Source organism: Diadema antillarum, unplaced genomic scaffold (genome assembly GCF_040938485.1).
Source record: "Diadema antillarum isolate AM-2024a unplaced genomic scaffold, OU_Dant_1.0 scf00000044, whole genome shotgun sequence".
Taxonomy (NCBI): Eukaryota; Metazoa; Echinodermata; class Echinoidea; order Diadematoida; family Diadematidae; genus Diadema; species Diadema antillarum.
The window spans coordinates 480703-504308 of record NW_027270933.1 but is presented as its reverse complement, the minus strand read 5'-3'; the positions used below and the strand labels follow the sequence as shown (position 1 = coordinate 504308).

The window sequence follows — 23606 nt, the reverse complement described above, 5'->3', positions numbered from 1 at the left end:
TAGAGTACACTTTAATACTATGCGTAGATTTATGGATATAGTATTACTGAACGACTTGTGAATCTATGTGAGCTGTTGATGTTTGTGCAGCCTATTATTATGTCAGTGTGCTTGTGTGTATGCATGCGAAATAATTTTGTGTGTGATCATTGCATATGTAAAAGGTGTATAAATATTTGTGATAGTGTGAATGTGTGTGCGTTCGTTCGTGTGTCTGTATGTGTGTGACAGCGTATGCTTTATCGGAATAGTATATCACATGACAACGCAAGTTGACATAGGATATAATCATAATTAGCTGTATGATGTGTGTGTTTGTGTACGTGTGCGTGTGTGTGTGTGTGTGTGTGTGTGCGCGCGTATGGGTGGAAGTTGGTATGTGCACAAAAAAGGGGTGAGAGGAATTGTATAATAGTTTTGGATTACATGGGGGTCAGATTTCACCTTTTTACAAGAAAATTAGAAACCATTTTGTGAAATAATAAACAGCATACGATTCTAAGGGGAACTCAAAGTTCAATGGATGGAAATCGGTTTTGAAATGACTGAGATATCAAAAACAAAGTAAAATAAAATGGTCCAATTGGGTCCTTCCTTTTTGGTTTTTTTTTTTGATATCTCAGCCATTACTAAACCCATTCTAAGATTTAAAATACTTGAAATAGTATGCTCCTTAATATTTCATGAGTTGTTTCTAACTTTCTTGCAAAAGACAACCTCAACCAAAACTACATAATTCTTTTAAATGAGGTGTACTTAAACTTATGTTATCATTTTCAATGTCAGCTCTGTCAGCTCTCTAATAATGATAAATATAATAACTATTTCTTATTGAGCGCTTTTAAAGGAACTGATCAAAACGCTGTACATACATCAACATACAACATTCACAAAGCATAAGAACAACATAGTTACAATCGAAATAGTTCAGTCTTGAGTTTCCTTCTAAACATTTCTTCTGAATCACATAGACGGAGTTGTTTTAACAAAGAATGAAAATATTTGGATGGAGTTTGCCTGTAATATAGGTCTCAGACCTGAAAATAAATGAACTTACCCTTGACCCTTCACGACTTCGTACCTGCAAAGACTCTTAAGTAAATACCGAAGACAATTCATGAAAAATCGGGCGTATGACTTATGTGGAAACTTGTGGTAGCGATTTTTGGAGGGGAATTTTTTTTTGTCTATTAGGTGTACCCAAAATAAATTGCAAAAGTTAACATGCTAAAAGTTGGAGGGACCATTTTTTTATTTGTTCATAATTATCTCAGTACATTAGATACAGTTTTGGCAAACTCTCCAACATCAAGTAGTCCAGGTGTATGAAGTCCTATGCAGAGGTTTTGCGGAACCCCCCCCCCCCCCGAAATCCATAATGTCCGAATTGAAATAAATTGCAGACTAAGAAGATAAAAAATAAACTTGAATCTTTTCTGTATTTACAGAAAGTTTTAATTTATCGATTTTATCACGTATTGTTACAATGCGTATCAAAAATGGGGTAATCCAACTTTAGAGGGCTACTATTAAAGGGGCCTTGAAATCCAAATGCATGTTGATTTGTGTTGATTTGTAATATCCTCAGCATCACTTTTGCGGTAAAACAAATATCCAGAAACATTCCATATATTTCTAACGATTTTTCTTAAGATTACTTGGGAACACCCAAAAAAAAAAAAATCCTTCCAAACTAATCAATATCAATATTCTTGAGATGACATCATCTGTCAATCATTGCTGAAGTACTGAAATGTTTAACAAAAGACATTGCAATGCACCTTCCTCTCGACTCAGCTAACTTGCATGTTTCTCTCATATTAATGTGACTAACAAAAGACATGGCGAGAGACATGAGCAAGTTAACGGACAGGTGGCCATGTTGTAGGTTATGGACCATAAAATGTGGAGAAGAACCCTAAACATTAACCCCAAACTAACCTGCATTCCTACAGTCTGGACTATCTTTATGGCCGCTGTCAGCATAATTGGGTATAATGGAAAGAGGAAGAGTTCTTCTTTCCTCACAACCAACATTGTGCCCTCTATAGCTGACAATATGAAATAATAATAGTAGCCCTCCAAACATGCCAAAGCTGGATTACTCTTTTCTATTATACGCACTGTATTATAGTGGGGAGATTGTTTACAGACCTGTATGAGACCAATGTTGCTTTATAGAATTGCGCCACCATCGGTGACTGTAATTACCTTGGCGGCGAGCGCTAGCGGCTTGAACTTTTCTGTACAGATCAGTGGTTACACCAAGATGAAGGCGAAGGAAAAATAAAAACAGTTCGCGCTTACGAACATATTTTTACAAATCAATATCAACTCAGTAGAATCATAGACATACGCCATCAGCGGCGAGTCCGTATTATTATTTTTTTTTTCTGTAAATGTTGTGTCACACCGGGAAATGATTTTCATTAAAAAAGGGAAGATTAAAAAACAAACAAACAAACAAACAAACAACTTAACCAATGTTTCTCATGGTTCATGTTGAAGTAAACAAGCTTGTCTCAATCCTTTTCTAAGATATGCGGAAGGGTTGGGGAGTCTTGTAGCGAACTTGCTCTATTCGTATGTCCTATAAACAGAAACAAAACAATTAAGGAGCCCCCTCAAATTTCACCAAAATCTCTTTTGCACATATTTTGTGAAAAATATGATAATTCTCTTCCTTATTAACCGCAATTAGTAAGTATGTAATTCGTATTTTATCTTTAAGGAAGATAAACACCTTTGCTATTTTTGTAGTGAATATCTTCACCTTTATCTTTAGATCTCTGCAAGGGGATGGGATTGGGGGGGGGGGGGTGAACGATCATTAATGTCAGGTGAAAGACTTTTCCCGTGGGTTTGGCAGATAAATGAAAGGATACGGTTCAACCCTTTGTGCCAATGAGTCAAATGAGCACTACTTTCACACATATTAATGTGGACAAGAGATTGGTGCGGCACGTAGAGGGTTTATAAGACGGAAAAGATTGATCGAGAAGATCATGGATGTGATTCCAGTTGTAAGGAGGAGAGACATGTGAAAGTGGGCCAAGGGAGTGTAAGCAGTGGTATGCACAAGGAGAGAACGATTTGTAGATTATAAAGAATTTAAAGTAACTTGCTGACAGCGAAAGAACACTGCCACTGAGAACTAAACACGTCTCTGAATTTCAGCATTTCCGATGGTTGCGAATCTCCCTCGTAGGCCCACTTATTCTTCATCACGAGTGAACGTACGGCAGACGTGCGCATATCATACGTCACCATTATTTTTTATTTGCATAAGACACAAGTTCAGAACACCGCCGATTGTGCGCACATAGGGATATACTCCTCAGTAGGTTATGACAGGAGTTGCAATATGTATCGCCGAGGCCGAATGATTACTATTAATTCAGACAAACACTGCAACACTGAACGTTGAGCATGGAGGGTCGCAAAACATCGCTCGACGAATCTCGGTCGACATTGCCGGAAACAAGGAAACATGGCGGCACAGCCAAACGTGTTCACCAAGCAGCTGAATCGCAGCGGTCAACCTGCAACTGTCCAGCCAGTAACGACGCCCAACTCGCGGGGAAGGTGCCCGTTGCTCCCGACGGAGGCTGGGGCTGGATGGTCGTCTTGGGGGCGTTCGTCAACGGGCTCGTGGCAGCTGGTTTTACCTCCTTCATCAGCGTCCTGTACGTGGAATGGGCCGTGCACTTCCAAATAGGAGCCGGTGAATTGAGCTGGATCGGCTTCCTCTTTCCAGGAACAGCCGGATTTGTGAGTAAGTTACTAGAAATGCTGTAACTACCAAATTGTAATGACGTAATTGAGGGAAAATACACAATTGGGAATAGTTTGTAAAAAGCGGGCAGTGCAGCTTCGTAGGGTCTCTGTTCAGGATCATTTACAAAGTAAAAGACCCTATGTTGCTAGATAGAAAAATTAATAGAAAAATTCTGCTAGCACTTCAATTAATTCATTTTAAAGAAGCAAATTGGTTCTACTTCAGTCTCCCATGAGGAAATTTCTATGCCACTTTAAAAAATTTTAATTACCACATGAAAGTTCACCCCTTGAGCCATGTAACAAGAAATATTTTTCATTCTGAAGGAAGCAGTGGAGGAAATTTGTTGGGAATCATGATCTTTAAATTCATCACACCCCGATACTGTACACAGGATGTTGGCTTGAATAAACACTGTCATCACATTAAACAAATGTCAATAAAAAGTGTAACGCGAGTTACCATGTAACGCGAGTTACCGACTATAAACACAAGTTTCCACCAACATAAGCAAATTTTAACACTTAATTGAGCTAGATTGTAGTGAAAACAATCAAATGCAGTGTCATACACACTATGGTTGACTGAAACAAAGGAGGGCAGCCAAATAAACTGTGATTGTATAATACTAGCATCAAGGCCACTGAACACATGCCACATTGAAGAGTCCAGCCATGCTTTCAGTGCATTCGTACACGTACATCCAGCAGTGAATGAGAAAATAAAATTTATCTTCTGAATTTCCTGCATCAGTATTACAGAATTCTTATTACAGAATGCTATAAAGCAGCAAGTGTTGGTTCTAATCCTTATTCGGTGGTCTTGTGAAGATGACGCCTGTCCGGAGATCAGGAGGTTGTGGGTTCGAATCCTGCTCGAGTATGTATGACCATGATTTTTATCATGGCTACTACTAAAACACTAGTCAATTCAGCGCTTATTTACGTTGATGGTCTAGGGCAATTTGTCAATCAGTTGCAATGAAAACATCTCAACGGAAGAATTTCATGCATTTGAATAATTACCAAGCACCCGCTGCATGCTAATAAGGATTAGAACGGACACTTCCTGTTGGGCGGAAGCTCAGTGGTCTAGTGGAGATGATGCCCGTTCGGAGATCAGGAGGTCGTAGGTTCGAATCCTACTCGAGTATGTACGCCCATGACTTTTTTATCATGGCTACTACCAAAACACTGATCAATTCAGTGCTTATTTCCGTCAATGTAGGGTAATAAGCCAGTTCGTAATTACACTGCAGCTCATGTACACATTGGTACAAATGACCTTTCTTTTTTTCTCAGCTGGTTCGGCACTTCACTCGTTTTCAAAGCGGCATAATGCATAAGCTTGCCAACATAACAATTCATGGAATTCATGTTCAAAAAATGAATGAACTTGCATTTAGATCCGGGGATCAGAATACTCCATCAGTTTATAATTTAGCAGGCATCCATTTCATTGTTTTGTTTTGAATGCAGTAACAGCCTATTTCCTTTTACACTGCGAAATACCATTCTTGCTGTCAGGTGGATGTGCTGGCAAGCACAATTTAGATAACGATCACATGAATAATCATTGCATCACAGATGCTTTAATATCTCAGTGAATTTACAAACCAAAATGCCTGTTGGTACAAGTGACCATTTTTTTTTTGCTCATGCGCAAAGTGGAATTAAGAACTGGTCTTATTTGTCAATCATTTGCAAAGAAATGTACTAGTTGTCACTCCTCACGAAGATAGGATTTTAATTTTTGAAAGATTGTAAGCTTTTCTTGTAAACTTTCAGATAGGGTTTGATACTTTTATGTTTTGTTTTAAAAAGACTTTCAATATTTTTCATCTTTACACTCTGAAAATTACAATGTAGGCCTACTTATACACCTTAATCTCTATGAGTTATATATTCAAACGTATTCAAGGTCTATATGTGACCCTGCACCTCAAAACAAACAAAAAGTCGCCAGACATGAATTTTTAGTTAAGACCATATTCTGAAAGAGCAGACTTTAAGCTTTAAAATGATGTATAACTCAAATCAAATGGACCCTCCTAACCTATCTAGATATTGGAAAGAAAGCACAAACTCTGGAAGAGTGTGAACTGAGAAAAGAGGCTCTGAAGTACAGTGTCTATTCAAGCGCTTAATCTTTACCAAACCGTGCTGGCTGTGCGATGAATGGGACAAAAAACAGGAAGTAAACCACCAGAGTAACAACAATGAAGGGATTATCAGATTAAACTGAAATTAAGCATGCCTCATTAACACATTCTGTCCATAATTAATGCCAACTTTCAAAGCAGTAGCACTATCTTTTCGAAAGTTATTAGAGTTGAAAGTGAAGACTGTGGACAAGGTTTGTCAGAAATGAAAAAGGGATTCTAAAGACACACCTAATCACACTATTCTACCAAAAATGTTCGAGATAAACTGCTAAAAAAAACACACTTTCCTGCCCGTTTTATGATACCAAATTTTAGCATAATGTAAAAGAAGACCCGCTCTTTCAGAGAATATGAAAAAGTCAAGTTCGGCTAGGTTGACCCATTTCACTTATTTTTAGTCCTCACGAAAAATCAGTGTGTGCGACTTTATGTTCGTTTTGAGGTGCACGGTCACATATGAGGAGTGAAGCTCTTATTCGTCTTAAACACATTCTTCTCTATCAAATGGGTTTAATAGTAAAATATTTGTTTAAAATTTATTCATTTTACTATCTACAACAATAAGCATCTCTCAAAATATTCAACACAAGATTCAATGCCATGAGAACAGTTGTATGTCATCAATTTGTGTCACCCTGTGTTAGTGGACATAATGTAACGCGAGTTACCATAACGCGAGTTACCGATATAAAGGCTCCCTACATTTTACCAGGTCATTGTTACTCAACTTCGATAGTGTTAATTTTTTAGTCTTAACCCACTATCAATTTAAGGTTGGAAAACTTTTATCAAGATTGTCTAGTATGAGGAGACTTTCCAAAAAGAGGCCTTTACAGAATTGACCATGTCCTTTTTGTGTAACGCGAGTTACCAAAATTAAATGATTCAAGAATCCCAACAATCGAACATGTTTGTCCTTTATCTTTCTTTTTGGATTCATTTAGTTGGCTTATGTCTACTTAACCCATGATGAAAAAAGTAACTTGTGGATCCTACCTCTTACAAAGATATTGGCACATTATCCCATAAATGTACCCATTATTTGTAACGCGAGTTACCGTGGGATTGCCCCTATCATAATCGAAAATGTTCACTCACCTGCTCCCTCCAATAAGTTCCAGAGCAGCAATCCACTTAGTTGTTGCCAGGTAGGCAATTCAGTTAATATCCTGTAGGCAAGGTTTGTGAACAATAAAGTATGCATAAAATCTGAATACCTTACAGAACCGGTATATTGATTAATGTCTCATTGCATAATGACCTGCCACTCTCTATGATAACCTGATTAGAAAGTTTCCAACTAAAAACTTAACTGGCATTACCGACTGCTCATCTAGCTCACTCTTGTACTTTCTGTTCACAGGTTTAGTCAATTGGAATAAAGGCAATAATACTGTGTAAACAATTCGGGAAACAAATTATTTGGACATCACTATGGTCTCGGTCTCATAACAATAACGTCGTGATCTGTACAATATCTCAAATGAATCATGAACAGAATATTCCTTTATTTATGCAATATCATCACGTTTTGTATTTTCCACGGAAAACAATGAATTATTGCCATTACGTAACACTGTGCAAAGAAGCACAGCCTCTTTTGTTCATCTTCCTATTATCGGCGACTACTTCACCCTTGTCTATTCACATGGGATGAAATCAAGCCACGGATGTTCTTAACATTACTCACATTCGTTTCAAACTCCTTCAGCTTTCCTTTCTGTTTTGGAATCCAGTACCTCTAAAACGATGCTAAAGCTAAAGCTTTAAATGAACTCCCTACGTTGAAGTATGTTTCGGTGTATTACCCTTCTACTTGCATCTGTTTCCACCTCTGTCACCGCGAGAAATATTTTCGAGAACCCACCTGTTCGGCAGGACGAGAAATGATTCTCAACCCGTTTGCCATGACAACGTCACAAGTATTTCTCTTGGGCCTTGTGATCCAACATACGAATTGTATGGATTTAACCGACCCTGATAACCCCCGGTGTGTCAACAGTGATCATTCGAATTCCGATATCAACAACGCATTTCTGTCTTTGGATACTAGTATATATGTATGCAACGACGCTCATTGAAAAGCAAAAACCCCAGAAAGGGAAATCTCAAGCGAAATATGATAATGATAATGAAAATAGTAGTAGTAGTAGTAGTAGCAGTAGTAGTAGTAGTAATAATAATGATAATGAAATAATGATAGGTGACGTGTATTTTTGGCGTCAGCTCTTAAAGACAGAGATTTTTGTCTCAGTGTCATGAATGACATTTGGAAGCTGTCAATCGAATCTGCCCTCTGCCAGATATGGACAAAATAATAATTATATTAAGATTGCAATGCTTTCTCATGATCAAAGGTCTCGGATTTGCTTGCAGATAGTTATATAATATTGGATGGCCTTGAGGTTGATACAAGGAAATATTGGACGAGCTATGCGCAAATATTGGACGAGTCGAAGACGAGTCCAATATTTCCTTGTATTAACCGAAAATAGGACATCCAATATTATCATTATTATCCTACAGAGGATTTTAGCAAAGAATATTTTTCACTTACATGTCCCCTAACTGTCTCTGAGTGCTGTATGGTCTCCTACTGTACTCGATCCTGACATGGGGTATGGTACACTCTTCAGTGCAAGTTAATCCACTTCATTCCCAGATAAAACAGTGATCTATCGTTTTTTATGTACAATTTTAACTAATTAATATATCAAATTTGTTTGTATAAACACAGGATTTTAGAAAAAACCCGATCGTTTAGTTAATTCGTGATTGACCAATCACAGACGTTTTTACTTCATATTTCCGGTCATCTCGTATATCTCAACCAATCACGGTGCAGTTTATAAAAACGTTGGGGAATCCCCGCTTGCCGTCCAATATTTTAAATATTGGTCGCCTCGGCAAAAAAAAAAAAAATATTGGTCGAGTTCAACAAACTTTCTAAGTGGGTCGGAGGTTATGAGGTGCGTCGACAAAATAACACTTGCATTTGGGCTCTAAAATCCTCTGTATGGATAATAATCTGGGATATTTGTCCTTGAAGGTTAAAAAAAGGAGGGGAAGAAAGAAAGACGGGAGAGGAGAGAGTTGGGTAGAAATCGCGAGTGGAGAACCCTGGTACCCCGTAAAGCGATATTCTCTCGAGTCTTTGTCTGCAATGAAAAAACGGAACAAACAATGGAGTTTCGGTGAACAGTTCACAGAAATCAGGAAAATCGTTCATATCGGGTTTCAGGCAATCGTTTTCTGGGCAATGTCTTACCAGTCTTCAAAAGAAAATACAGCGAGTTCTCCATGGTTTGTTTACGCTTTTTATCTTCCAAGATTCTTTTACACTTTCGCCGACGAAATTTAATGCAGATTTTACAAGAACGATCATTCCCAACGACCAAATATTTCTGCAAGACCTTACCAACATACCAGAAAAGAATTCAAGAACTTGATCCCAGCATTGTATTATTTTTCATATGGTAGTAGAAATAGGGTATTGGAAATGTAAGTTAACTGATTGACAACTACTAATGTTTTCAATTTTTCAATTATGTGAATGTATGATTCATTCTAATAACATCTGATATCATGAAACAACTGTTAAAATAATTCTATTTCATTAATAATTGAATTGAATTTCCTATAATGTTTTTTTATTCGACGATTGGGCGAAATTGAATTGAATTAAACTGAATTGAATTGAATAGAAAATTAATTTGAATTAAACTGAGTAAAATTGAATTACATGCGTACAAACCCAGAGGACATTACATACATGTATACATGATTTAACTTATGGGGAGTTTTACATGTTACTGTAAGGTTGTACCTCGTACACTGAAAAATAAAATAAGCGAGAGCCCTACTCACCACCCCCCCCCCCCCCCCTCCATGTCCCAGTATGTGCAAAGGGGTCAACTCCACATCTTTTCTCTACCCACCTCCCTGGTGTGACGGTGTACCGTCTTCATGTTGGCGCTCGTGTTTCCTCTCACCTCCCTGTACCGAGCAACTTGCTTGTGATTGTCAAGGGAATGATTATGCCGTTTTGAATGACGTGGGTCAGGGTCACAGAGAGCAGAACAGGGACAGCTGCCGCTAAGCAAGTTCTATCTAGAGTTTGCTTTGGGTCCCACGCTATACCGCCAGACTCCTTAAATCAAATACGAGAAATTAAGCTGTGGAGTACCGGTATATTTCATTCCGTTTTATTAGCTCACCTGAGCCGAAGGCTCAAGTGAGCTATTGCGATCGCTCTTCGTCCGGCGTCCGTCGTGCGTCGTGCGTCGTGCGTCGTCCGTCGTGCGTAAAATTTTACATTCATTTTTTTTCATCTTCTTCTTGAGAACCCCTTGACCGATTTTCACCAAACTTGGCAGGTAGCATCCCTTGGGGAATAGGATCTCAGTTTGTTCAAGTGGGCACCATACCCCTTCTGGGGGACCCCAGAGGGGCCCAAACCCCCAAAATTAAGGAATCTTAAAAAAAAAATCTTCTTCTCTAGAACCAGAAGTGATAGAGCTAAGTTAATACTATGAATTAGTATATTGATGACTGTAGTTTCAAGTTTGTTCAAGGCGGAATCAGGGGTGCCCCCCTTGGGACCCAGGGGAGGGGTCCTAATGAGGCCCAAATTGTACATTTTCATCTTTTTCTTGAAAATGCCATTATCAATTTCCACCAAAGCTTGCAGGTAGCATCCCTAGGGGGAAAGAATCTCATTCCCATCAAATGGGCACCATGCCCCACCTGGGGGCCCAGGGGGCCTAGATTTGGACCGAAATTGTAAATGTTCATCTTTTTCTTGAAAACCCTATCACCAATTTCACCAAACTTGGCAGGTAGCATCCCTAGGGGGATAGAATCTCAACTCCATCAATTGGGCACCATGCCCCACCTGGGGGCCCCAGGGGTCCCCCCTCCTGTAAGGAATCTTTACAGATTTTCTCTAGAACTGGAAGTGATTGAGCTAATAATGAGTCAGTATATTGATGACTGTTGTTTCAAGTTCATGGGAGAATCAGGGGTGCCCTCCCTACCCCTCCACCCCCTTGGGACCCAAGGAAGCGGGATGGAATGGGGGGGGGGGGTCCAAATGCGGGCCTAAATGTTCATCTTTTTGCTGAAAACAACATTTATGGATTTTCACCAAACTTGTCAAGTAGCATTCCCATAGGGATAAGATCTCAAAGTGTTTGAATGGGCACCATGCTTTCCTTGGGGGCCCCAGGGGGTACAAACCTCCTAAATTAATGAATATTAAATAATATTTTCTCTACTTCTAATCAAAAGTGATAGGGCTTTAAGTCTTTTTTCCCAAGCTGCATAATCCAACATTATATAAAGTACAGTGTACTTGGCAGGTATTTTTACCAGTGTGATGGAATAATTATGTAAATGGACACCATGCCCCCATTCTCAAAGCTACCCCCACCATAAGTTTCCAATGTTCTCAGGTAAGAGTCTGCAAGAATGCATGGAAAGTGAACTTGCAATACTCAGGTGAGCGCGTGACCTGCGGGTCTCTTGTTTATTTCATTCTTTCTTTCTTTTCGGCAAACATAACACGAAATGAATCATAAGATGTAACATAGGCAAGTATTCGACGTCACATTGTAGATAACGGTTAACAAATACAAAATTATACATGCATACCGGCAAAATACAAAGTTATGTCTGGAGAAAAAAAGAAGAAGAAAGAATTGAGAGGTCCACTGAAAAGCATGCTTGTAAATTGTGAACCACTCAAATGATTCTTGTGAACATATTTGTTTACAAAAACAGGACAGAACAAGACAAGACAGAACGAGACAGGACAGAACAAGACAGGAGAAACACAACGACATTACATGACTTGACAGAAGGGTATACCAATGAAAGTAATAAAGCACAAAAGAATAATGGAAAGAAAGGAAAGAAAGAAAAGAGGAAATGAAAGGCAAAGCCAACACGCTGAACATCGGGATCGGAAGAGGGAATTGATGTGCTTCAGAGCTCGAGCAGTTGAGCAAAGTTTGTACAAATGAGACCAGCTAAGTAATAGATAGTATATATCTTAGTATGAATTCAACAAAAAAAAAGTTTCAACTTACGCTTAAACGAATTCAAAGATAAATAATGTTTATATCACAGCTTAAAGAATTCCAGAATCTAGGGTCAGTGTATATAAATGTATTTTGAGCCAATAAAGTTCTCAGAAGGGGTAAGTGAAACTCATTAGATCGCCTGGTGGGATGATTATGAAAGGATTGATTTCGTGGAAACATTGAATAAAAAAAGATGGGAAGTGCGTTTGTGTTATGATTAAACATAAACTGACCCAGCTGAAAGAAAAACACATCTTTAGTTTTTAAAATCTTATATTTAACAAACAATGGATCTGCATGGGAACGTGGTGAACCGCCACAAATAATACGAAGTGATTTTCTTTTTTTTTTTGTAATAACAATAGTTTATCTAACAAAGTTTGATGGGCACTACCCCATGCTAAAATTCCATAATTAAGATAAGGTAGTATTAATGACAAATACAACGTCAACAAAGAAGACAACGGGATATGAGATTTAAGACTATTGATAATATCAATATTACGCGAGATTATTTTACTAATATTAATAATATGAGGCTTCCACGAAAGTTACTTTATCGTCCACTGTGATACCGAGAAACTTTATGTGAGATACACATTCTAAATGAATGACATCAAAAATGATATCTGTGCGTAAAACTTCTATAGACTAACTTAATAACAGATACTTAGTTTTCTGAAGATTTAGTGATAATTTATTGGCTCTCAATATCCATTGAGTTGACAGTATTGAAATCGTATATTGGAAAGTGAGGTCGTGAAACGTCAATCGCCAATAGATTAACAAAAAATGATAATAGTTGCCTACATAACTTGATATGACATTTTGATGGTAGGGCCTACGTCTCTTTCTATCTAGATTATGTGATGCATTTGTATATGGTAGCCCTATCATATCTGGTTGACACCACTGTGCGAATGAAAATCCCATATATCACTATGAATAAGAGGTTTGGAACGCCCTGGAAGGAGAGCTTTAAAAAACGCATTAAGTATGACGACATGACAGGGTTGCAAGATGAATCTTATTACTATTTGCCACGAGTTTTAACTTAATGTAATGAATAAAACGCATCAGACCAAGGTTTTATACATGGAGTTTCAACTGGCTGTAATTATTCAAACAGTTGTCAGATTCTATTGATGTACAAAAGAATTCCCCATAGGTACACTTGTGCCTTTGATGATCGATGTTCGACGCCCCCGTCTTGCCGAGCAATCTGAAGATTCATTTTGAACGTTATCATAATATTGGCCATATTTTGCTTATTTATTTATTAAAGGAAATGAAATTTCACTTCATGATAAAGCATGTAAAACAAAAGTCAATTCCGTCCAGAAATTTTCGCAAAAGTGTAAATCAGAGCTGTATCATGTGAAAATGTTTAAAACTGTACCATCCTGGAAAGCTGGTTTTATCACTTTTCCGCTTAAGTTCCACAAATGAAACTAATAAGGAATAATCTTCAAGTATTGCTTTATTGATAGATATATCAGATTAGTGCCCGGGCATGCCCAGTCGAGTAGTTTTCATCCTTATTTCAGCATTTTTGCTCAATTTCTATTCGTGCATCCTCCTGTCTGTACCACCTACCTTTTATAAGAAGGGATAGCGAAAAGTAATTACCATCACAAAGACATATCTTCCTTTTAAATGGCTGGTGATTAAGCAATGAGACACGAGTCAATTGTCTTCTTATCTGCGCGGCAGATCCTGTTTGGCACAATGACATGCTTCAATATTTCTTAGTGGCGGCATCAAACATGGAATCAAAAGGAATAACACTGTTGTTACTCCATCTCTAGAAGCTCCTTGATCAGACACGCAAATACCCCGTAAAACAAACACACACACACACACACACACACACACACGCACACACACTCGCGCGCACTCTCATCATAACCACATGGCTTCTTCAGTTTCAAGGCCGTGCATCTTAGACAAATATTGTAACCCATAATTTTGAACAAAGACAATGTAAAAACGTCCTTCAAATATTAATAAGAGGATAGCTGGTGAGAGCTGCTGATTCATCAACTAAAATGACGACGTAGTATATTTAACCCCCTTCTGGATATAACCCCTTTTTATATAAAAGATGAATTTGAATTTGTAACTCATTCTTATCCCTCCCGTTTTGGACAAAAGTTAAGACTTCCCAAACGTAGAACTGAATGTTTGAAGAAATCATTTAAATATGAATATGCTAAGGAATATAATGACCTTCCCATGGATATCAAGATTTCCCCAAGTGTTCAATATTTAAATCTAAAATAAGTATGTTTAAGGTCACTGCCCCGTTGATTTATTTTTTATTCCTTTTTCTTGATGAAAAAGAGTTATTACTGAATTATTTGAATTAGTACAGGCTATCATAAGTTATGAAGTATTATTTTTCCCCTTCACTTTCCATTGTACCCTTTTCATTTGTTATTGCTATAATATGCGATGTTTTGCTGTTGTTTTTTCTTTCTCTCAATCTATGAATTTCAAATATCTCCATGTTTACAAGTTATGTATTTCACAATATCATATCGTATTTGTATAACTTCCATGTTCTGGACCCCATGGAAGACCAGCTGAATATGGTCCATCCAGCCGTTGTTGTTTTTATGCGGAAAACAAAATCAATCAATCAATCAAAACGTAATAATTACCATGGTAATGAATTCGAGACGCCCATGAGCAACAAATTGGGGCAATCGTGAGGGGCAAAAACAGTCGATACTTTGAGACAGGCATTTCTCGGTCTCTTCGCTCTCACAGGTTTCGTAACTGGTTTCGTGTGGTCCAAGATTGGGGTTCGGGCCACGGCCTTCATCGGGGCAGTCCTCGCTTCGTCCGGCTGCCTGGCCGGTGCCTTCGCTACTAAGCCTTCTCATATTGCCCTGGCCATTGGGGTCGTGTCAGGTAAAAGCGTGGACGATGTCTTAAATTAATTTTAAAAACCATGTCTTGCTCTTTTTATTTGTTGTTTTCCAATGGCACATGCAGCAATTTAAAAGTAATAACGTCGTAGAAATATTTCAGCGCGGAGAAAGGTTATTTTGTTTTTTTCATCATTTTTAGAAGGTTTTTGTTTCTAACACACCAAGGTACTTGTTTATGCCGCATCTCGTCATTTCGTAAACGTTATTGATGTCGTAAAGGTAATTGTGCAATATTTCATTTTCTACCTTCAATTCTGTCGCCTGTTCTATTCAGGATGATTTTTCTTTTCTTCATTTTCCTCCTACTATTTCCTTCTTCTACACAGGTCTTGGGGTGGGATTCTGTTACATCTCATCGATAAATATGGTGGCCATATATTTCAACAGGCGTTTTGGTATCGCTAATAGCATTATGTTCCTCGGAACTAGCATTAGCCAGATTGGAATACCGCCTTTGACTCGTTTTCTCGTGGCTTCGTACGGATGGCGCGGGGCGCTACTAATCAACAGCGCCCTCGTGGCCAACAGCATGGCGGCGTCGTGTCTCTTTCGCCCGTTGCCAGTTCGCCGTCGCCCGAAGATATCGGGCGAAAGCAACAAGAGTTACGAGGAGGACGCTGAAGAATATGTTGACGTCGTGGACGTCAACGTAATATGCAGGCTGTCAACACCGGTGGGGACACCTGTCATTCAGAGAAAGCAAAGGTTGGATCACAGATTCGATGCTGTAGATGAAGCCCCAAGTGGATCAGAGCGAGGATCAGCGAGGCACCTTAGGACTGAACCCCGACAAGGAGTAGAACTACAAAGTGACTCAAACTCCCTGTCTCCCCCAATCCCCCTATATGTCAATCGTAATCAGAATGTGCGTCCCGACTCCGTAGAGGTCGCCGATGAAGAAAGTAAGGGCGTAATGCCGACGTCGGACGAATGCACCTCTTTGTCAAACGCTGTATCAATGTCCAGGGCAAAAATGAGTGATGAGCGTGCTCGCAGAACTCATTCTACAGAAAGAAACCATGGCGTGAGGAGGGCGGGAAAGCTTGTCGCCGACATGCTCGGAATCACGCTGTTCTGGAACGAACCACTCGCCATTTTGCAGAACCTGTCTTCGATCGTGGTCATGATCGGCACGTTCCCCGCCGTCGCACACGTCATGGCCATGGCAATCGACTGCGGGATGACGCACAGCAACGCTGCCGCGCTCCTGTCCGTCCTTGGTGTGGGCGGCACCGTCGGACGCATCGTAGTGGGAGCAGCCGTCGACAGGGGCATTATAGGTACTTTGGTCTCAACAGACCCAATCTATACTGAATTTTGATCTCCTTGTGACTTGGCTAGCAATGATATTTCACATTTCTGAAAGCAGTTAACTTGCTAAACTGATCTTGAGTGTCAAGTCAATATTAATAGGGTACAACGAAATACGCGTGCTGCAGAACTTTTACGAAAGTGGGTTTCATTATAACAAACACCAGTTCTCATTTTTCCAAGTTTACAAATCTTCTAATAAAAATTTGAATGGTGATATCAACCACAACATTTGCGTAGTAGATGAATAATGCTGTTATTGCGTCCTGAGTCGGTCGTTGACCAGCTAACGCTTCTCAAAAAAGAGAAAATCACTTGCGTTTTCGTTCAAATGACGTTGAAACAAATATGTATATACAGTACATTTCAACATGTATGTGATATAAGCATATATGCTATTTCTTTCTATTTTTAATTTTTTGACATTAATTGTAGGACCACACATGTTCATGATGGTCGTGAACATATTAACGACTTTGCCGCTCTTCGCCATGCCTTTTGTCATTGATGTATTTGCGCAAGCCGCAGTCACTATCTTCTTCGCGGGGATTGGCATCGGCGCCAGCATCGTTCTTCGTATCGTTCAGGCCAAGAAGGTTGTGTCTCCGGCCTTCATCTCGGATGCTGTCCGAATCGTTGTCATGACGACAGGAGTAGGGATGACGGTTGGTGCAGTTCTGTCAGGTGAGAATGACGAGAATGGTCTAGGCCATTGCATGCCATACCTTACATTTTAACATCTTGGAACTGAATAGATACCGCAAGAAATCTAAAACTTACACCGTCATCGAAACGGGTGTGTTACCCGAATTCCTACCTCGTTGTTACCATGACGACAGCAGTCTATGACTTCAGATGACCATGGCAGATGTGCTTTATTAGCTAAGGGGAAAAAGGCCACTTTGTACCGTAATGCGCCAATTAGATAAGTTCATTCTATTTTGATATTAATCGTCCTTTGTTATGAATATAGAATGTTAGCGTGAAAATATTTAGTTAAGCGACGTTTGGATTCAAACCAATTTCCACTGCATTTGACAAAATTCGAATCTCAGCACCGTTAGCATGACAGTGCCGTATTTTAGACTGAAGTATGCGTATTATGTAACTTCCATTTCCGAGGGGAAAAGTCTAAGAAAAGAAAGCAAAATAGAATTGATATTATGAGATACCATGGAAGGGCGAAATTTCGTAGATAGTGCCTGTGTTGGAATCGAGTGAAATGTAGCAACCTCTATAATTATAACACATGTTAATCAAAATCGTCCCCACCCCACCCCACACACCCCAAAACATGGAACGTAAACGGGAACACTGTTCCATTAAAGGGATGGTATAGTTTTGTATAAGATAGATATTTAGGTTGCCAACATTTTCTGTGTGAGATGATGAGAAATCTTTGATGAAATTTGAAAGAGCATGCAATTCTAAGAGGAATTCAAGGTTTATTTAATTAAAATTTGTTTTGAAATCGCCTGAGATATCCAAAAACAAAGAGGTCCTAATAAACGAAGGTACTTACCTTTTACTAGGACCGATCTTTTTACTTTGCTTTAAAGGATACCTCGGCCTTTTCAAAACCGATTTTCATCAAATAAAACTTTGAATAGCTCTTAGAATCGTATACTCTTTAGTTTTACATGAGTAGTTTCTCATTATCTCGCAAAACATTAAAATCTGAATCCCTTATCTCAACCAAAACTACCCCATCCCTTTGATGGCTCTCCTACTTTAGGTTGAGGGGAATATTTCCGGAAGGTATATTATTCCATTCCACTTTGCGAACAAAGAGCAAGTGCGAAGGATAAGTATCATCTTTCTCCCTCAGTCTCCCTCCCTCGCTCTCTGACAAACGGCTTCGGTTATGTGCCAAATTATGTGCCAAATTGTACTCGAGGAGGGTGTCTGCTACATAAGTTTGTTCTGCCTGTAAATAATGTTTTCGCCGTTCATATGAAAGAAACTACAGGTATATGATGTGTTCAGTGAGTGGAATGGAACTTGAACCATACTTTCCCGTACGTCACCCGCGGAGAGAACTGTGGGAATGTGTGTAGAAACGAAAATACAAACCGTGATATATTTCTTAAAGGGTGTGTACAGTTCTGGTCGAGGTGAGGATTTAGCTTTAAACATTTTGCGAGATATTCAGAAACCACTCTATGAGATGTCACAGAGCATGCAATTCTAAGGGGTATCGCAAGTTTATTTGATGAAAATCAGTTCTGAAGTGGCCGAGATATCCAAAAACAACGTGAAACAAAGAGATCTTAATAAAGTTGGGACAGATGTAGTCTTTTATTATTATCACTTTTTTGGATATTTCAGCCATTTGAAAACCAATTTTCATCAAATAAACGTGGAATCCTTCTTAGATTTACATGCTCTTTCATATTTCATAAGAGGTTTCTCATTATCTCACTTAGGAATGTAAAAACCATGAATCCCCACCTCAACCAGTACTGTGCAGCCCCTTTAAACCTCCTGTCAAGCATATCACGGGACTCCGTGTTGCAGTGACACGTGAATGATGTTATCGAAGTGGTCAATGCCTACATCCTATTTGAAACGGATGTTTTGCCAGTTTTGATCGTAAGTGTTCGCTGTTTAAATGATAAATGACCTCACCAAGGGTTGTCCTCGCCACTTCACTATCATATCAAATTCCTGTTTGTCTATTCATGGATAATCTCAAGATGATTGTGAGATTCATTTCATTGTTTGCGTAATTGTGAAGCCATAAAACAAAAACAACAACGACGACAACAACAACAGCAACAACAAAATTAATAAGGGCAAGTGGTATCTTATGAAGCACGACAAGTTCCTATATGGCGTTATTTCATGCAAAGGATCCTAAGTTCGTAGTTTGATACCTATAAACGAGCTTCTTTAACAGTAAGACCTTGAAAATTTATATTTACAGCTGTATTTTTTTTTCAAAAACCAAAAGAATATGGCCATTGTGTACTTTCTACATTATCTTTTTTTTAATATCAGGAATGTAGAGTAGGTAAAGAGGCATGGTGCTTGAAAATGTGTTTTTCCCAAGTATATAGCTATTAATGTCTTGCGCACAAGATATTGGGGTGATCTGAATGTCAGATACAATTATGACACTATCGACTATGGTCCAGATAATGTTGATGGCTTGACTTACAAGTAAATGCAGTATTGTTTTGTTTCTCTCTCTCTCTCTCTCTCTCTCTCTCTCTCTTTTTTAACGACAGGTTGGCTGGCTGATGTCACTGGCAGCTACTCGATGTCGTTTTTCTTTTCTGCCGACGTCCTTCTCTTCGGCGCCGCCACCAATCTGCTCCTCTCTGTCATCACACGATGTCGAAAGAGAAAGGAAAGGGTGGACGAGCTGGAGACTGGAAACCAACTCGAAGTTGTTCATGTGAATTAAAGCGAGGGGACAGTCACCGACATTAGTTTTCGCTGTGTCGCCAAGAAGTCGCAATCGGAAGTGGTGCTTATTATTTCAATATCTCAAGTGACTTCCGTATTAAAGAGAAAGTACAAACAAGGAAACATACATGGAATTTGGGCCTTGGGTGAACATTGTTTCCTTTCTTTTTTATCGAGGCAGATCGGACTGTTAGCCCAGCTCCTTACATCCGCTAGTCGTGTAGAATTATTATTCTGTCAGAATTTTCTATTTAGGTTGTTTTCTTATCAAAAAATAACTCAGTTTTTTATACGGTGCCTTGAATGAGAGAGAACAACACACAAACTTGTAACACGGACGCGAATCGCAATTTAAGTCTTCTATTTTAAGATGCGAAGAGTTTATATGCTGCGATATTATCCTGTCATTTGTTTATTCGGTGTAAACTTGAAAACAGCAAATCCGTGCATGGTTATGTAGCCTGTTGCCTACGAGATTATAGATTACAATTCTTGTCTAGTTTTTCCTTGGCCATTACTGGGTGCGTAAGAATGATATTATAATCACTGACGTTTGTCAGCGAAAGCTAACTGACCTCTAATTTTGATCATCGATGTTTCGTACCCAGTACTGCCATGTGTTGATTGCGCAGCTACTTTTTCACCCATAATTCCCTACACAGGTTGGTCTCCTTATATGCGTGGAAGCGACTAGTTTGTACAGTGAAAAAAAGTGAAACGCGTTTTGCCTGTTCGTCAAGTCACAACCTCATGACCTATGACCCCAGCCCGTCCTTTCATGGTGCGTGCACTGCAGAAATCTTGGCATCGCTCGAAGAGAAAGAAATAGACTTTTTTTTCGAGGGGCATTTACGGTGTCTGGAGCCTTGAAAATGCCAACTCTTTTACAGTAAAATTGAAAACAGTAGACCCATGCATGGTTATAGTGCTTAGATGAATAATGTTGCCTGCCAGATTATGGATTCCTACTCTTTTGTAGTTTTTCCTTAGCATTATGGGTAACTGGAAGGTACGTTAAAGGCATAAAAAGAGTCTCTCTATTATTATCATTAGAGTGATCAGCATTCGGAGATTCAGAATCTGTAGCTGTTGACCTGATGACCCGCAAGGTAGAGATTGCACAGGACGTTGCTATGGTCCTTATGCTTGTGATATGATATCTATGGATAAGATGTTTATTCATAAATATGAGAGAGAACGTAAGGGTGTTATCTCCAGTAAATGCTGACCAGTTATTATACCTCCTGCCGTCTAATTACATTAACCATAAACAAGAAGTTTAGTATTTAGTTTTGGTCCATGTTGTCTAAACGAAACTTATAATAGGGCGCGTTGGCTCAACTCCATGGGAAGTATGAATTCTCGCGTCTGTAAACTCCAAAAGTGCAAGGTCAACTGTAGTGATCCGGCGCATTTCTCTATTTTTTTTTTCTAGCGGCTTGTAGGGAATTAAAAAAACAACAACAAACAACGCACATTTCTGTTGCGATAGAAAAATGGGAATTCATAGGGAAAAAGAAGAAAAAAGTGCGTGGTGTTCATACCACTTTCTACACTTTATAAAGAAGGAGATTGTGTGATACACAAACTCTTTGATGAAAATCATTTAAAGAGGGCTTTTATTGTTTCTGGTTTGGACTAGCGATATGCTCGGAAGAAATCATACAAGATTGCCAAATGTGAAAGATACAAAGTATAGGTAGATGATGATGCAAACCCATCAAATTGTTCATGTTTAAGGACATTATAATGTTGATTGATTCGGTGTACGGTGCATATGATAATTTGGTATATAATAACAAAGTAAACATTCCATGTAGTTATGATAAAGATACAGCACAAAATTATCCCAGGGCACATCATCACAGGCTATCGATTTGTGCTTGAAAAGATAACGAAATCATGTTAAGGCTCACCGACGATGCAGCGGTAAATAGGTGTTAATTTTTTTTTTTTTTTTTAGTTACACACAGTACATGTAGTTGGTCCGTCGGAACGGGTATTTCCGGTGCCTATATACTCTATCGAACTGATTCTACAAACTGGGGCATAGAAACTGGTTCTACAAACTGGGGCATATATTGATATTCAGGTCAAGATCATCGTTGCTCTTCTGACATAGCCCGCTTGGTGGCGTGCTTGAAGATTTTTTTTTTTCGTTTCCCTGAAATATGTTTAATACTATACTCATTTGCCATGCGAAAATGAGAGCTCAGTAATATCATCGTTAGTCCATCTTGTAGAAACATTGTAATGCAGCGAGTAGCGATTTTTACTGGACACAAGTAAATGATGCATCAGTGTGTAAACGTTGACATCAAGGGGTTTAGAGCTCAAGGAAATATTGTAATTTTCAAGGTTATTGTTTTTTTTATCAAAGGAACACTTTAGTATATACTGTCCTTCATGTCGTGCACTTTATAGTGTCCCTATTATATGCAGAGCTTGTTCGCAAAAACCGATAAGTCCATGTTTGCCAAATGGAGATATTTGCGATTAAAGGTCAAGAAAAATAGAGATAACAATAAGACAATTTTTGCTTCTTTTGACCATAACTTCAAAAATGTACCTTTATTATGTAGTGACCAATATATCATTTAAAATATTATTTTGTACTCTATGACAGAGACCGTACTTCAAAATCTTCAAAAATGGACTTGTCGGTTTTTGCAAACAAACTCTTCATATTGTAGCGGGAAAGTCCCTTAAAAGAGGGGGATTAAAAATATAAAATATAATGATCTGATCTACGAGAGAGAACACACAACCAGAGTTGGGAAGTCTTTTACTTTAGACTAGCTCTCTGTGTGCTGTGCGCGCCTCTACGCGATCTATCAGAGAACACACTTACAGAATTGGAAAGTCTGGTACTTTAGACTAACTTCCTGTGTCTCGCGTGTGCCTCTATACGCGACCTATCGATCTAGAGGTCTCGATCACTAAGGAATAATGCTGCCACCACCCAATTAATTTTATATACGGAGAACTGGGACCCCGTTCTAGATCTTCATCGTATCTCATTTCAGCACACCTCAATTCTTCATCTCTATCACATTAACACCAGCACCAGCATCAGCAATCATCATGGATTACACAGGTGAGTTGAAAGCTCACTGCAATCACATTCTAGCTCTTGTGCTTCTACTATATTCCGGCATGTTTGATCAGGACATGCACACTTCTACACACACGTGTACTGTATAAAAATCCCCTGCCGAGCAGTATGTAAGGCGCAATGGCTAGGCTTCGTTTGTTTGCCGTATACAAACTACATAGCTCACAAAGTCTTGGGAAGTTAGCTCTTGACAACTGATATACTAGGACAGTTTGTCCTACTCCGCACTCAACATTCACAGAGACATTAATCTCACATTCAGAGACACATTCTCATGATCCAGGCAATAATTTCATTATAGGCTCTGTTCTGATATAAATGATAGCATTGACATTTTTTAATCATGGACATTCTGTCCATGAAACAAATCAACGTCGTGCACAACAAATGGCATAGCGTTGTGACCAACAAATATCGTTCACTGCCTGTACATTGTAATAACTTATGATGACACATTTTCTTACGACAATGAGATTAGTTTATACCTAGAATATAACATTAATTACATTATTTTAGTTTAATCTCTACAGATATTATTGGGTTGTATTTTTAAAGGTAAATGATGCTTGTATTCCCATCCAGCCTATATAACGGCATAACGCTCCTAAATCTCGGATAATATTAGGTCAACCCAGAGACACTGCCCTCAGCACAACGCAACCAGCCCTGAGCTCCGCCAAGTTTGCTTGTATACAAAATGTATCAGCTCCCCAGTCACCTCGCCGGGATTTTCAACGGTACCTAACCCTTCCGACTACACACTAGCTCACTTTGTCGGCTCAATGTGCATCGCCATTAAAATAACCAA

At 38.9% G+C, this 23606-nt stretch overlaps 1 protein-coding gene across 1 annotated transcript; it reads left to right on the top strand.

Annotated features, from left to right (window-relative positions):
- Positions 1–3547: 3547 nt before the first annotated feature.
- LOC139713766 (monocarboxylate transporter 12-like) lies at positions 3548–21940 on the top strand. Its single transcript, XM_071625471.1, has 5 exons — positions 3548–3775; positions 14798–14941; positions 15288–16241; positions 16708–16956; positions 19503–21940. The coding sequence occupies exons 1-5, from the start codon at positions 3619–3621 to the stop codon at positions 19679–19681; spliced, it is 1683 nt and encodes a 560-aa protein (XP_071481572.1). The 5' UTR covers positions 3548–3618; the 3' UTR covers positions 19682–21940.
- Positions 21941–23606: the final 1666 nt, after the last annotated feature.